Source organism: Abramis brama (genome assembly GCF_963993115.1).
Source record: "Abramis brama genome assembly, chromosome: 16".
NCBI lineage: Eukaryota > Metazoa > Chordata > Actinopteri > Cypriniformes > Leuciscidae > Abramis > Abramis brama.
The window spans coordinates 2,416,534-2,430,080 of record NC_139978.1 but is presented as its reverse complement, the minus strand read 5'-3'; the positions used below and the strand labels follow the sequence as shown (position 1 = coordinate 2,430,080).

The following is a 13,547-nucleotide window of genomic DNA, read 5'->3' as shown; positions in this document are numbered from 1 at the left end:
GAAATCGTAACAGCAAATTAAAGATGCACAATTATAAACTTGGATTAGGCCTAATGTTTAGTTAACACAACATAGATATGCAGATGATATTTTAAAGATCATTTATTTAGTCTAACACCATCTTAAATACAATATACTGTAATCAAACAACACACACACACACACACACACACACATACACACAGAGATATCAAAGACACAAATTCATCTAAGCAAATGCTATCTCTATCTGTCTAAATGTCTATCTCTGCCGATTTCGGAGTCTCAGGGTGTATTCACACCTGCCTTGTTTGGTTCGATTGAATCGAACTCTAGTTCGTTTTCCCCCTTGGTGCGGATCTTTTGGGCAGGTGTGAATACAGCAATCGAACTCGGGTGCGGACCAAACAATCGAACCGAGACCCAGCTGAAGAGGTGGTCTCGGTACGATTCCAAACGAACTCTGGTACGGTTCGTTTACGGTGTGAACATGAACCGACCCAACTACAGAAAACTGCGTCTTTTTATTTGACTGCTCTTATGAGGATACTTAACAAAACGGACATTTTGGCATAATGGTGTCTAAAGCGAGCGAGCGAGCAAGAGCGCGCGCACGGCAGAGAGAGAGGGAGCGAGAGACCTTGCGTGTGTGTGTGCGCCAGTGTGCCTCACGAAGCGCATGTAAGGACTCAAGCAATCAATTGTCGGTGCGGGCGGGCTTTTATCTATACCATAAAGTTTCTTTATATTGCGTGTGTAGAGAATAACACCAAATCAGTAAAATAACAAATATTACATTACGAAATATCTCCATGCTGAGCCTGTTTGTGCACTTCCTGCTTTTCCCTGCTTGAGGATTACTGTCCAATGAATGGACGACCTTAGCACACGTGTGGTTTTGTTTACACATTTTGGTTCACTTGCAAAAAGAGCAGTGTGAAAGCGAACCGTACCAAACAAAAAAAATCAACATTCTATTTGGTCCGGACCAAAGCAAGTGAACTATCGGACTTTCCTGGTGTGAATACACCCTCAGACTCCAAACGAATCCATTCTGCAACTTTTAAATACATAATTAAATTTTTAAAAACGAAATTATAGGCTTAAGTGCAGGATCCGAAAGTTTGTCGTTTTGTCGCTATGGTTACACACACAACACACACACACACACAGACCGTTTGGCGGTGCGCTCAAAGTCATCTGTCAGTTGTGCAGTTACCCAAAATCTCCTGAATGAAGCTAAAACCCATCATGTCACTGATATGTGTTTTTTAAACCAAGTGATCAAAGTGCTTGTTGCCGCTGCGATCAGTGGCGCGGATACAGTGTTTTCTCGTGTGGCTCGCGCACACACCGCACTGTCATCAATCGGGCGCGCGCTTCAATCCGTTCCGTTGCGGATAATAATGTTGCATTATCGAACGCTGTGTCGTCGTGGATATTGTAGTATTGTATTTCTAAATCCCCCGACCACTATGTCGGTCTGAGACATCGAGACCTAGACAAGACCGAGAGATCCGAGACCAAGACAAGACCAAGACCAAAGACCGTCGAGGCCGTGACAAGACCGAGACCACGTAAAAGTGGTCTCGAGACCGGTCTCGAGACCAAGACCGGTCTCGAGACATACATCACTACGTATCAGTATTGAACACTAGTTGCACTGACTGTTTGGGGGTGAGTACTCTATTTCCTGGAATATATTATTAAGTCCATGCCCATAAGTGCGTTTCCACTTTTCACAATATAGAATGTGGCAGGTACTGAATGTTCACCATGTCGCGCAGACGTCTTAATACATCCCAGCACTGGAAGGTCATCTTTTGAATATGTGACAAGACGCACATCTGACTGTTCCAAGGGTAGTTCAGAGAAGTATTGCTTATATATATGTTCTGGAAGCAAAGATAATGATGATCCAGTATCAACAATTAGTTCTTGCGCCGTAGTACCAGAAAATGTGCCCATTTCAATGTCACACACAATTTTGTTTGCAGCAGCAAATGTGTTAGTCATGTACAAAACAGTCAGTTCAGGGACTTCGATTTCTCTGATGTCCTGTCTTCATCCAGAGCGGCACACTTTTACAAAATGTCCCATTTTACCACACAACTTACATGTCTTATTTAAAGCAGGGCACTGCTTGGAATTTGGCAAATGGCAGCTGGAATCACAGCGATAAAATTTCTGTGCAGAATGGCTCTGGGTTTTACCTTGTGTGGTTCTATGCATGGTCGTTTATTTATTTTTTGACATATAGCCGTTGAACTGGTAAGTCGGCAGGTTTTGCAAATTCACTCGCATTAGCCATGGCATTTTCCACTTGAACGGCCACTTGTACTGCTCTGTCTAACGTCAAATCCGCTTCAAGTAGTAAGCGTTCACGAATTCGACTGCTGTGCACTTTCTCCACAATTTGATCTCTTAGCATTTCATCTTCTTTGTCACCAAATGCACATAATGACACCATATCACGAAGCGCGGCTACTTACTGAAGTATATTTTCGTCATGCCTTTGCTCCCTTTGACGAACTTTATGTCGCTCAGCAATGACATTAACTTTCGGTACAAAATGCGTTCTGAGAGCCGTAAGAGCAGATGCATAGGTCGTATCGGTATTAGGAAGAGTGTAGAAAATTCTCTGTGCTTCTGTGCCCAGGCAGTGAAGCAGTGTAGCACGCTTACGAGTATCAGGCCAGTCATCTCCCTCAGCATGAATCGCCAACAAGTAGTTCTCAAACATTTGTGTCCACATCCCAAACGGAACTGCAGGCTCACCAGGACATTTTAAGTATGTAGGAGGACGATGAACTGCCATCCTTGTCGCCAATTTGTTGTGTAATCACATCAAAATAAATGAGAGTACCCCAAGTAGCGAACAGGGGCCCGTTCTTCGTACGTTGCTTAAAACATCCAAGATCAAATTACACATCCAAGATGATATCATCGTGCTAAACATGATCTGGCTAATTAGGTTCTTCGAACACACTTGCCGGATATGATTAGTATCGCTGGATTGAGTTATCTGAGATAACTGCGCGTTCATGCGCTGGTTAAAAGGGTATATGTATTGATAGTAGAAACATTGATCAGCAACGCTGCTATTGGCTGTTCAGCGTGGCCAAAGAAGGTGCTCAGTTTTTCTCCTCAGCAGAGCAAGAACTAATAGTCGAAGTTTATTCTGAATTTTAATGTTTAATCAAAACGCCAGGGAACACCTCAAAGTCTGCAAAAGCCAGGAGAGAGGACTGGCAAAAAGTAGCAGACAATTTAAATCCATTAGAAGTGGCCATGTTAGATGTTTTTATCACTTATTAGCCTATATTTTTGTATTTTAATAATTGCATAATTACTTTGTTCATTCATTGTAATGTCAGTCACCACACTAGAACATGGGAACAAATAAAATTGAAGTACACAAATATTCTACATAATGGTAATTTTTAGTTATATTATAGTCTCTTTTATAAAAGGCACTGTTAAATAAATGGTTGTCTGTTGTTGGAAAGTTTTCTTTCATCGACGCAAAACCAGGAGACAGTTGGGATCACGTTCAAACAAAGTTATTCTTTATTGAGGACTTCGTGTTGACGTGGCTGCAGGAATCCAACATTATCTAAAGTATGTAACTGTACATGGTGTCTTATATGCATTTTAGGAGGAGGGACTTTTGAAGATGGAGACAAATTCAAACAAAGCATGTAACAGGTTTAGGAAACACCCTAGTCTGAGAGCACTACCAGTCCAATTGAATCAGCATCGCTATTCAAATGCTGATACTGGCCAGGAACTCCGGTTCCAAGGGCCATCCCAGAGCCATTAAAGAAAAAAGGTGAAAGTCTCCCCTACAGCTAATCCAATCAACCTAACGATTCAACGTCTAGGCTGAAAGGTGAGAATCTCAGTGATCTGACTCATTTAAAATACAATAGAGAAAACAGGACTGGCAGGAAAGGAGACTCTTGCTGGAGACTCAATAATCATCTGAAATCAGTCTACTAAACTTTATCAGTTTGTATTGGAATCTAAATTAAAACCTTAAATGCTAAAATCAGTATTCTTCACCATGATGTTATGTAAGGAAGCATATCTGAAATAGATTCTTAAATTTGTAACCCTTCACTGTTTATAAAAGCAACCAAGAAAAAGGCTGAGAAAAAAGAAAGAAAAGATCTGAACTTAATGCCTTAATTAAAAAAATTAGGAAAAATCCCACCTTTAAGGACACCAATTGTCTTTGTGAATGAATTATATATCGTAAATAAATAAATGTTCTTCCTTAAAAAACAGGGTGCATAAGTCTGGACACCCCTATGTTAAATCCCCATACAGGCAGGCCAACCAGAATGAGACTTTTACCGCCGCCGTTCCCGCGGGATGTGTATTTGCTGCCTTTTACCGCTGAGTGGCGCTGTAATCACAGACTTTGAAAAGTGTCAGTTTATTCTCTTTATGACGTAATCTGCCGCGGCAGTAATCTGAGCTGAGGTCAACTTTTACTGTCTTTGGTTAGCGTGCAGAAAAAGTAAACTATGGATGGTGTTACACGCCGACACGGCTCCAGGACATATTGTGCTGTTTGCGGTTGCAACAACTCGTGGCGATTGCTGGATGTTTGGTCGGAAGGAGAATGTTTCGACCATCAACCATCTACAAGGCGCCAATGTGGATGTGCTCCCCCGTATGCGTTGTATGAGAAACCAAAATGTTGAATCTCGGAAGTGGCTAGCGGCTTTGAAGTTGAAGAATCCGCCCAAAAGACTGTTTTTTTGTTCTTATCACTTCATTGATAAAAAGCCCACAGAGGAAAACCCTTTCCCGGAACTTTTGGTTGGGATACGAGCGACCTCCCCAGCAAAAGAGACGTCAACTCGACAGAAACACAAGTGACACGCAATCGGATGGTAAGTGTATCTTGATATTTTTCTGGTTAGCTAAAGTTTGCAGCAACAGTTCGTTGATATATGTGTCTCTGTCCTGTGTTAGTAGGGTGGTAACACTTTAGAATACTGTATCTTACTTACTGCATAACTAATTAGGAATTATTGAGGAACTAATAGATAATTATTTATTAACACTTAAGTCACTACTGTTAACTACTAAGGAAGATGTGTTAACTAATTAGTATGTAATAGAATTGTATGATTGTGTTAAGTTTCAGTTAGTTAATCAATAACTAATGAAGTATGTCATAACTCTTGAAGAACTATTATTAATTATCTATGAATTAATGTGCAAGAAAAATAACTAAGAAGTAACTACTAATGAACAGTCATACACAGTGGTTACTACAATAAACCGTTTTATTTTAGCAGTGGAGTGGTGGATGAAGTACACAAATCAAGTACTTGAGTAAAAGTACAGATAACCCAATACAATATTACTCCAGTAAAATGATAAACTATTGGCCTATTCATTTTCAAAATTACTTTAGTAAAAGTACAAAGGTAATTACTTGAAAAGTAAAAAGCACTGATCAATGTTTTTTATTTTATTTTCTAGCCAGTTTTAGTCATTCTTCAGCACTAATAAGAAAGATAAGTGCAGACATTTACTAGGCTATATATTGATCTGCAAATAAGCACATTTTTTATTTAATTAGCAAAATGTATCATAATGTATGATAACTTATCTATTTTACACAGGTTTAGATAATACCGTTAATAATGTGTTTTTTACAGTAAGTTTGATTTGAGTCAGAAGTATTTGGTAATTCTGTATTAATTACTAATGAGTTCCCTATATTCTCACTTTAGAATACTGTTCCAGGTTCCAAGTAATTCCTGAAGAATTATCTAATAATTATTTGTTAATTACCAATTAATTTCCTTATATGTTCACTTTAGAATACTGTTTCAGGTTATAAGTAGCCTAATTCCTGGATAATTATTTGATAATTATTTATTAATTACTAATGAGTTCCCTATATTCTCACTTTAGAATACTGTTCCAGGTTCCAAGTAATTCCTGAAGAATTATCTAATAATTATTTGTTAATTACCAATTAATTTCCTTATACGTTCACTTTAGAATACTGTTTCAGGTTATAAGTAGCCTAATTCCTGGATAATTATTTGATAATTATTTATTAATTACTAATGAGTTCCCTATATTCTCACTTTAGAATACTGTTCCAGGTTTTAAGTAATTCCTGCAGAATTAATTGATAATTATTTATGAATTACTAATAAGTTCCCTATATTTTCAGTTTCCCTCAGTCATTGCCTCAAACATGAATTTACTCAATGGCATTATATGCTGAGGAAAACAGACACACACAGTACTGTATATAAAATATAAAAACAGGTTAGTTTTGTATGACTGTTCATTAGTAGTTACTTCTTAGTTATTTTTCTTGAACCTTAATTAGTAGATAATTAGTAGTAGTTCTTCAAGAGTTATGACAGAATTCATTATTTATTGATTAACTAACTGTTACTTAACACAATCATAAAAATATATTACATACTGATTAGTTAACACATCTTCCTTAGTAGTTAACAGTAGTGAAGAAGTAGTTAATGAATAATTACCTATTAGTTCTTCAATAATTACTTATTAGTTATGCAGTAAGTAAGATACAGTATTCTAAAGTGTTACCAGTAGGGTATATACATTTATAGTTGATGCTGTTTGTCTTTTAGAAGTGTGCATCGAGCCGAAGTTTAAAGATGCTGCAACACAATGGGAGGACCTAACAAAAACTGACCACAGCTACGCGGCAAAGTTGGACCACGTGAACAAATCGACGCAGACTGGGGGTCAGACTGTGGCTGATGATATGCTCCTGGATGATGATACCTCGCTGCTGTACACAGGACTGCGTCTGGTATATTTTTTTACTTTGGTGAAAACGATGTTGCCATTTAGTAAACCATCATGTAGTATTTCTGTTGTTGACCAAATACTGATGACCCTCATGAAACTGAAACTGAACCTTGTGTTAGGGGATGTGGCAAAGCGCTTTAAAGTGTCTAAAGGTGAAGTAAGTAAGGTGATTGCTCACTGGATTGATACATTGGGTGAGCAGCTTGAACCCATGGTTGCCTGGCTGCCAAGAAGTGTTATTCGTGCTAACATGCCACCATCCTTTAAAAAGAACCACCCCCAGACCACTTGCATCATCGATTGTGCTGAAACGGCTATTCAGAGAGCTACAAACCTTAACTGTAGGAGTGCCACTTTCAGTCATTACAAGGGAACCAGTACTGCCAAATATCTTGTTGCTGTGTCACCTCATGGGCTGATAATGTTTATATCAGAGGCCTATGCTGGTAAAAGCAGTGATAAGTTCATCACTATAAACAGTGGGTTTCTGGAGGCCCTAAGGCCTGGTGATGAGGTAATGGCTGACAGGGGTTTCACGATTCGAGATGTACTACATGAAAGGAAGGTGAAATTCCTGCCTTTACCTACAAGCGTGGTCAATAGAGCTGGTAAGTCCCGCCCCTTCCGCTAACCCCACTGGACCTCTAGGTTGAAAAATCGTCAATGCAAGTGAATGGGAGAACATATGTTGTCTGTTAATTTTTTATATAATTTTTCGTGTAAAGAATGCTACAATTTAGCGGGTAGAAGTTTGATACGGTTAGACTTTGTGTGAGAGCACTTTGTGGACTACAACTCTTCGCTGCTTTCGACGCGTTTGAAACGTCACCACCACTCGCACACGGACACTAGCTCACGGATCCCGCTAAACATGGCTGTGTCTTTGGTGCACTTCACTGCCTTCTTTCAGGGAGAGGACAAAATCGGTGAGGTTGGCGAAAACCACGGGTAAGTCAACTTTATGGGGTGACGTCACATAGGCGACATGTAGTCTTTCTCGTTATGTCTTTTACACAACTGCTAGCTGAAGAATCATACCATATACTGTCAAACTCGTAACATGAAAAGTTATATAAAAATTCACAGACAACATATGTTCACATTCATGGCACAATTCAAACGGGACCAGAAAATAATTATTTTCTCCCATTCACTTGCATTGACGATTTTTCAACCTAGAGGTCCACTTGGGGTTTTACGGATGGGCGGGACTTACCAGCTCTATTGACCAATGAGGAGGTAACGCGCACTAGACGAGTGGCCAATGTCCGTATACATGTAGAGAGGGCAATCCAAAGACTTAAAGTCTTCAAAATTCTGTCCAAAACTGTCCCCATCTCCATGACCCGAGGTTGGACAAGATTCTTATCATATGTGCTGCTTTAGCAAACATGAGGTCCAGACTCATCCGACTGCCACATGAGGTGTAAGTCCCTATGAAAAGTAAAACCTGGGTTACCTGCAGTTGTTTTTTTTATTTTTTTTTAAATTGTACATGTTCCTTTTTTTTTTATTTTATATATATATATATATATATATATATATATATAAATAAAAATGTATTGTTATTGTTCCCTTTCTGGTGTTGTGATTATTGATAAGACAAAACAGAGTTTTAACTAAGAAAAACTTGTGTGAGTGCTATTCTTTTTCTTGTATTGTAAATATTGACACATGACAATAAACAATTAGATTTTTGAGAAGAAATGAATTAATTGTTATTGATCCTATTCCATAACAAAGGGACAATTTCATTAACTCCTAATGGCTGATTTTTTTTTTTTTGAATTAAATAAAAACAAAGTAAATACAGGAAAAAATCTCAAAATATTACAAAAAGAAAAAGACTGGAATAAAATAAAATATGAAATAAAATTAATAAATAAAGATAAATGATAAGTGACTGATATAAAAATAAATAAATAAAAAAATAAAATAAAAATAAATCAGTTTGATAAAAATAAATAAAAGCTAGAAAGGATTTGTCACAAATTTGTGACAACAGGGGACAAGGGGTTAAAAAAGGAATGACTAATCACCCCAGTACACATAAGCAGGTCATGCTGATTTTACAACATTCATGTATCTGAAGCACAACTCCAGCCTTCCATCATCGAAGTCATCGACAACTTTTGGCAACATGTGGGTGAAATAGAAGGAGTGTAGCCTTGAGATACGTCCCTCAACAAAGGTTTGGTCGTAGGGCACGTTGAGCTGTAGACATTCAGTGTTACTCCAAATCACCAACAAGGCTTGCCGTAGCCCTGTGCAGTGCATGCCCAGTTGCACCTGCATGCAGTGTTTGGAATAACGCCGTTTAAAAGAACGGCGTTAGGTAACGACGTTATTTTTTCAGTTACGGGGTAATCTAACTAATTACTTTTCCCGTCGTTACAACGCCGTTAACATTACTGGACGTTAAATGCGGTGCGTTACTATGCATTGATTGAATAAACAGTGTAATCCGACCGCAGTTGCACCCCTGGCTCGCAGCCTCGCACAGCTAGTAAGGAGGTGGGTTAATAACGAGATAAGCGATTATGATTGGCTAAGGCAGAGTCATGTGTTTCATGGTAGCCAGTGTTCAGAGCCAGTGTTTTTACACACATGCCAGCACACGCGCCACACACACACACACACACCAGCTAAACAGAGATTCGATCGGTGCATACATTTACACGGAGAATACACGGTATAAAAATAAATAAAAACTCACGTGCAAATTAATTAATTTAATGCGGAACTACTGTTAGATACGCGAAAGAGAGAGAGAGAGAGAGAGAGAGAGAGAGGCGCGATCGAAAAGTCGCAAAGTGTTTACTTGTGTGTGTGTGTGTGTGTGTGTGAGGCGCGGACGCGATCGAACAGTGGAAACATAAAAACATTCCGTAATTTTGTTTATACAGGACTTTGAAACTGCAAAGTGTGTAACGCTTGGACCGGATAAATTAACTCGAGAGAAATCGAGGGAAGAAAGCTGAGCTTGAAGGCGGAAAAGGCTGTATCACGCACATTTAATGATAAGTGCACAGGCAATGCAATCCTCTCATACACGAGAGCTACTCTTTCTTAGCGTCACAAAACTTAGTCAACAAATAAAATATACAGGAAAAGGGTAGAGCACGTCTAGCATAGTACACGTCATGAGTGACGTAACCATCTCTTAAAGGGCACACTGCACTATAATGTGATAAACATGAATACACAGTAACGATCGTTACAAGTGTTTTCAAATTCTTTGACATATAGCAACTTTTTTTTTAACAGTAACGCAAATAGTTACTTTCCCTGGTAACGAGTTACTTTTATTATAGAGTAATTCAGTTACTAACTCAGTTACTTTTTGGAACAAGTAGTGAGTAACTATAACTAATTACTTTTTTAAAGTAACGTTCCCAACACTGCCTGCATGTAATATCCCTTTGGCCCATTGAAGGACAGATGGAAGTCCCCTGTGGGCATGCGTTTGATCTCACAGCAAGTGCTCCAGTAAGGGACTGGTTTTTGACTAAGACAGGGCACTTGATCTCCAGTAGTGTGTCTCTGTTCATGACACCATCCGGACTCGCAGCAAGCCATGGCTCACTTGGGCAAACCACCAAACCTTTCACATCGATGTCATGACCTTGGTCTTGCAGGTATTGCCTGGCGTGCTCTTCACCCTCTGCTCCTTGCCGGGTTGCCGCTTTACCATGAAAGGTAGGATGGAGGTGTTCAGACAAGAATTTGTCTGGTGCTGTGGTAGCCCGAACTGGCACATTCTTGGCTGTGCTTGCTGTTATCCGTACCCGTCGCATGTCATGCCACAGTTGTTCCCTGCTCTGTTCTTTTGTGTGCTGCTCAATGTACATAAATTGGGTTGTGGTCATGTCAATGTATGTGGTGCAGAATGCCCTACATTTCTCACATTCAAGTTGTGTGTTGTGATCACCATGATGTAGGGGCAGTGGAGCTTTTGATGTCTCGGCAGACTGAGCAGGGAGGCTGGTGTTAAAAGTGAGCTGCATTAGTCCACTGCCAGGTGCAGTAAAAAGTGCCGCTATTGGTGTGGAGAGACAGTAATTTTGCCATTCTTCCAGTGTCTTATGGACTTTTACCTTGCGACTAGGTGTAGAGACTATGCTGGAGGAGGATGCCTGTGATGCTGGTTGGTATAGATTATTTCTGCTGTGTCTTCGGAAAGACACATCTCTGATTTTTTGCTGCCCAGTATTGCTTTTTATAAGCCCTGTCTTCCCTTGCCTCACAGCATTTTCTACCTGCAGACAGATAGAAACAAAATCACACACTTTTTAAATAATGGTTTGAGCATCACAGCACAATTGACTTCTTTTAGAGACAACATTTTGTAAATCAAAATAACAAGGGTATGATGAAGGTAGAGCGTTTTTGTTACTTTTCAAAACAATTAATGAGCTGGGCCTGCAGCCATCAACATCAATGTTTAATAAAGGTGTGGATGGGCGAAGAGCTGCTTATGGCAAGGATATGGTTAAAAGGAAAGCCCCCTTAGACAATAAACAAAACAACCAATAAAACAGAGAGAGATCACACTATTTATACTGGGGAACATGCATCAGTAAAAAAAAGTCTAGTGATGCCTGTGCTTGTTTACATACTAAATATTAACAACAAACCACAGCCTCATGCCAAACGTCAGATCAAGTGAATGAGAGTATATGGTTACACGTTTGCACAATAAACTGCATCCAAGTTTGTTTTTTGTCGCTAAATGAACCAGGGTTTTCATCATCCTGCGATTGATCACTTGTACAGCAATCTGGTTTATCAGCCATCCTCCTTGATACCATTAACATTGCTATCAATAAACTCTTTTGTCACCTAGCACCGAATTAATTAAAGCACTGTCAAACACCCCCGCATTCTGCGCTCACTGTAAACACATTGCTGTTGTCTTAAAAGTAACTCTAAAAGTAAAAGTAACTTGCAATGTATGCAAAATGTCTCTCTTCCTATCAGCGCCGATCAACAAGCATTTAAAATGCTAGGCAGGCAGGCTAGAGGGGATTACTTTTTATTTTTATTTTTATTACTCTTCGTGTTCTGTTATAGATTAACACACGGATACATACAAACATCTTAATACAAGCATAAGATGGGCTAACGTACCTTCCAAAGCACGGCGCCTGCATGGCTACAGGAACGTCCAGGTCCGGCGATACAGGTACAGCCTGCAGTCTCCACATCTCCCGTCTTGGTAACCAAAACCCAGGCGTTATGCGCTGAATTGTTAACGGACTGGCTTGGTTGAACATCGGCCTTTAGGTAAATTAAACTGCCCATATCGTGTAAAATTACACAGCCCACTTTGTCGGAATGGAGGTACTGAAACGCCTCTGAGCTTTTCAGGTTATTAATTGCATTCCCATCCACCGCCATGGAATCAATAAAAAAAGAAAAGATCTTGGATGTTGTGATGCTGGGCCATGTCGACATGTTGTCCGCCCATGATGTTACTGTCACGGTTCATGAATCGGCTGTCTCATTACTGATGTGTGTGTGTTGTGTGTGTGGGTGTGGTTACTCATTGTGGTGATTATTGTTGCCAGCTGTATTCAATCCCCGTTCCCTTTATATGTGCAGTAATTCCCATCTCATGTTGTCAGATCGTTTGTGGCTTCCCTGGTGTCGTGTCCTGTTCCCGTGTGTGGCTCTCATCTCCTCGTGTGGATTCCTGTCTTCGTGGATTTGCTTCGTTGTGTGTTCACGCGTCTGGATTGTTTATTGTTCCTGGTTCCTGAGCACGCCGTTCACCGCACACCATCACCGGGTTGCCCATTGAAGTCCCTGCGTCATTCCCACATCTGAGTGTTGTTCCCGACCTGTGTTTTCTGACCTTTGAATAAACATTCTTTTACTTGCGATTGTATCCGTCTCTGTACTGTTACAGAACGATCTGACCAAACAATGGATACAGCAAGTTCGGGCAGATTGAATGAGTTCATCACGCATAGCGTCACAAGAATGGATCAACAAGGAGAAGAGATCGCGAACACAGGTCGCGCGGTTCAGACACTCGTGACGCAGGTGTCCGAGCTCACCCAACAGCTACAACTTCTCCGTGTTCCCACTGCGCCGCCCACACCGCCCGTTCAACCCCCCCCGCCTCTACAAGAGAATCAGCCGGAGCCTCGTCTGCCCACGCCAGAGAAATACTCAGGTGAGCCCGAGTATTGTAGGGCTTTTCTCACTGCTTGTTCTTTGCACTTTGCATTGCAGCCACGGACCTTTTGCACCGAACAGTCTAAAGTGGCGTTCGTGTTGACACTACTGTCGGGGAAGGCGGCTCTCTGGGGAACGGCGGTGTGGGAAAACCAAAACATCTGCTGCGCCTCGTTCCAGGCACTCTCCTTGGAGATGAGAAGAGTATTCGATCGAGCGGTGGCGGGTAAGGAGGCAGCCAGATTACTCGCTGATCTACGCCAAGGAAATGGCTCGGTGTCGGACTATTCCATCCAGTTCCGCACCCTGGCTGCAGAGTGCCAATGGAACGAGGAGGCGCAGTGGGACATGTTCCTGCATGGGTTGGCTGACCGCGTTCAGAGAGAGATTTACATCCTGGACCTTCCCAAGACCCTGGATGGCCTGGTGGATCTTGCGCTGAGGGTCGATGCTCGTCTTGATCGTGTGACTTCTCGTGCACAGCAGAGTCGACTCCAGCACCATCCTGAGGATCTACGGGCCAGCGGCGGGAACGCGGTCAGCCCAGTTCCAGATCA

The 13,547-nt window shown here is 40.8% G+C and overlaps 1 protein-coding gene across 1 annotated transcript; it reads left to right on the top strand.

Moving 5' to 3' along the window:
• The first annotated feature begins 4,732 nt into the window (after positions 1 to 4,732).
• Positions 4,733 to 8,159, top strand: LOC311066126 (uncharacterized protein). Its single transcript, XM_084087134.1, has 2 exons — positions 4,733 to 4,883; positions 6,624 to 8,159. The coding sequence occupies exon 2, from the start codon at positions 6,761 to 6,763 to the stop codon at positions 7,436 to 7,438; it is 678 nt and encodes a 225-aa protein (XP_083943260.1). The 5' UTR covers positions 4,733 to 4,883; positions 6,624 to 6,760; the 3' UTR covers positions 7,439 to 8,159.
• Positions 8,160 to 13,547: the final 5,388 nt, after the last annotated feature.

Coding starts and splice junctions, on each gene's coding strand:
- LOC311066126 (XM_084087134.1), top strand. CDS start 6,761: ATGCTCCTGGATGATGATACCTCGCTGCTGTACACAGGACTGCGTCTG.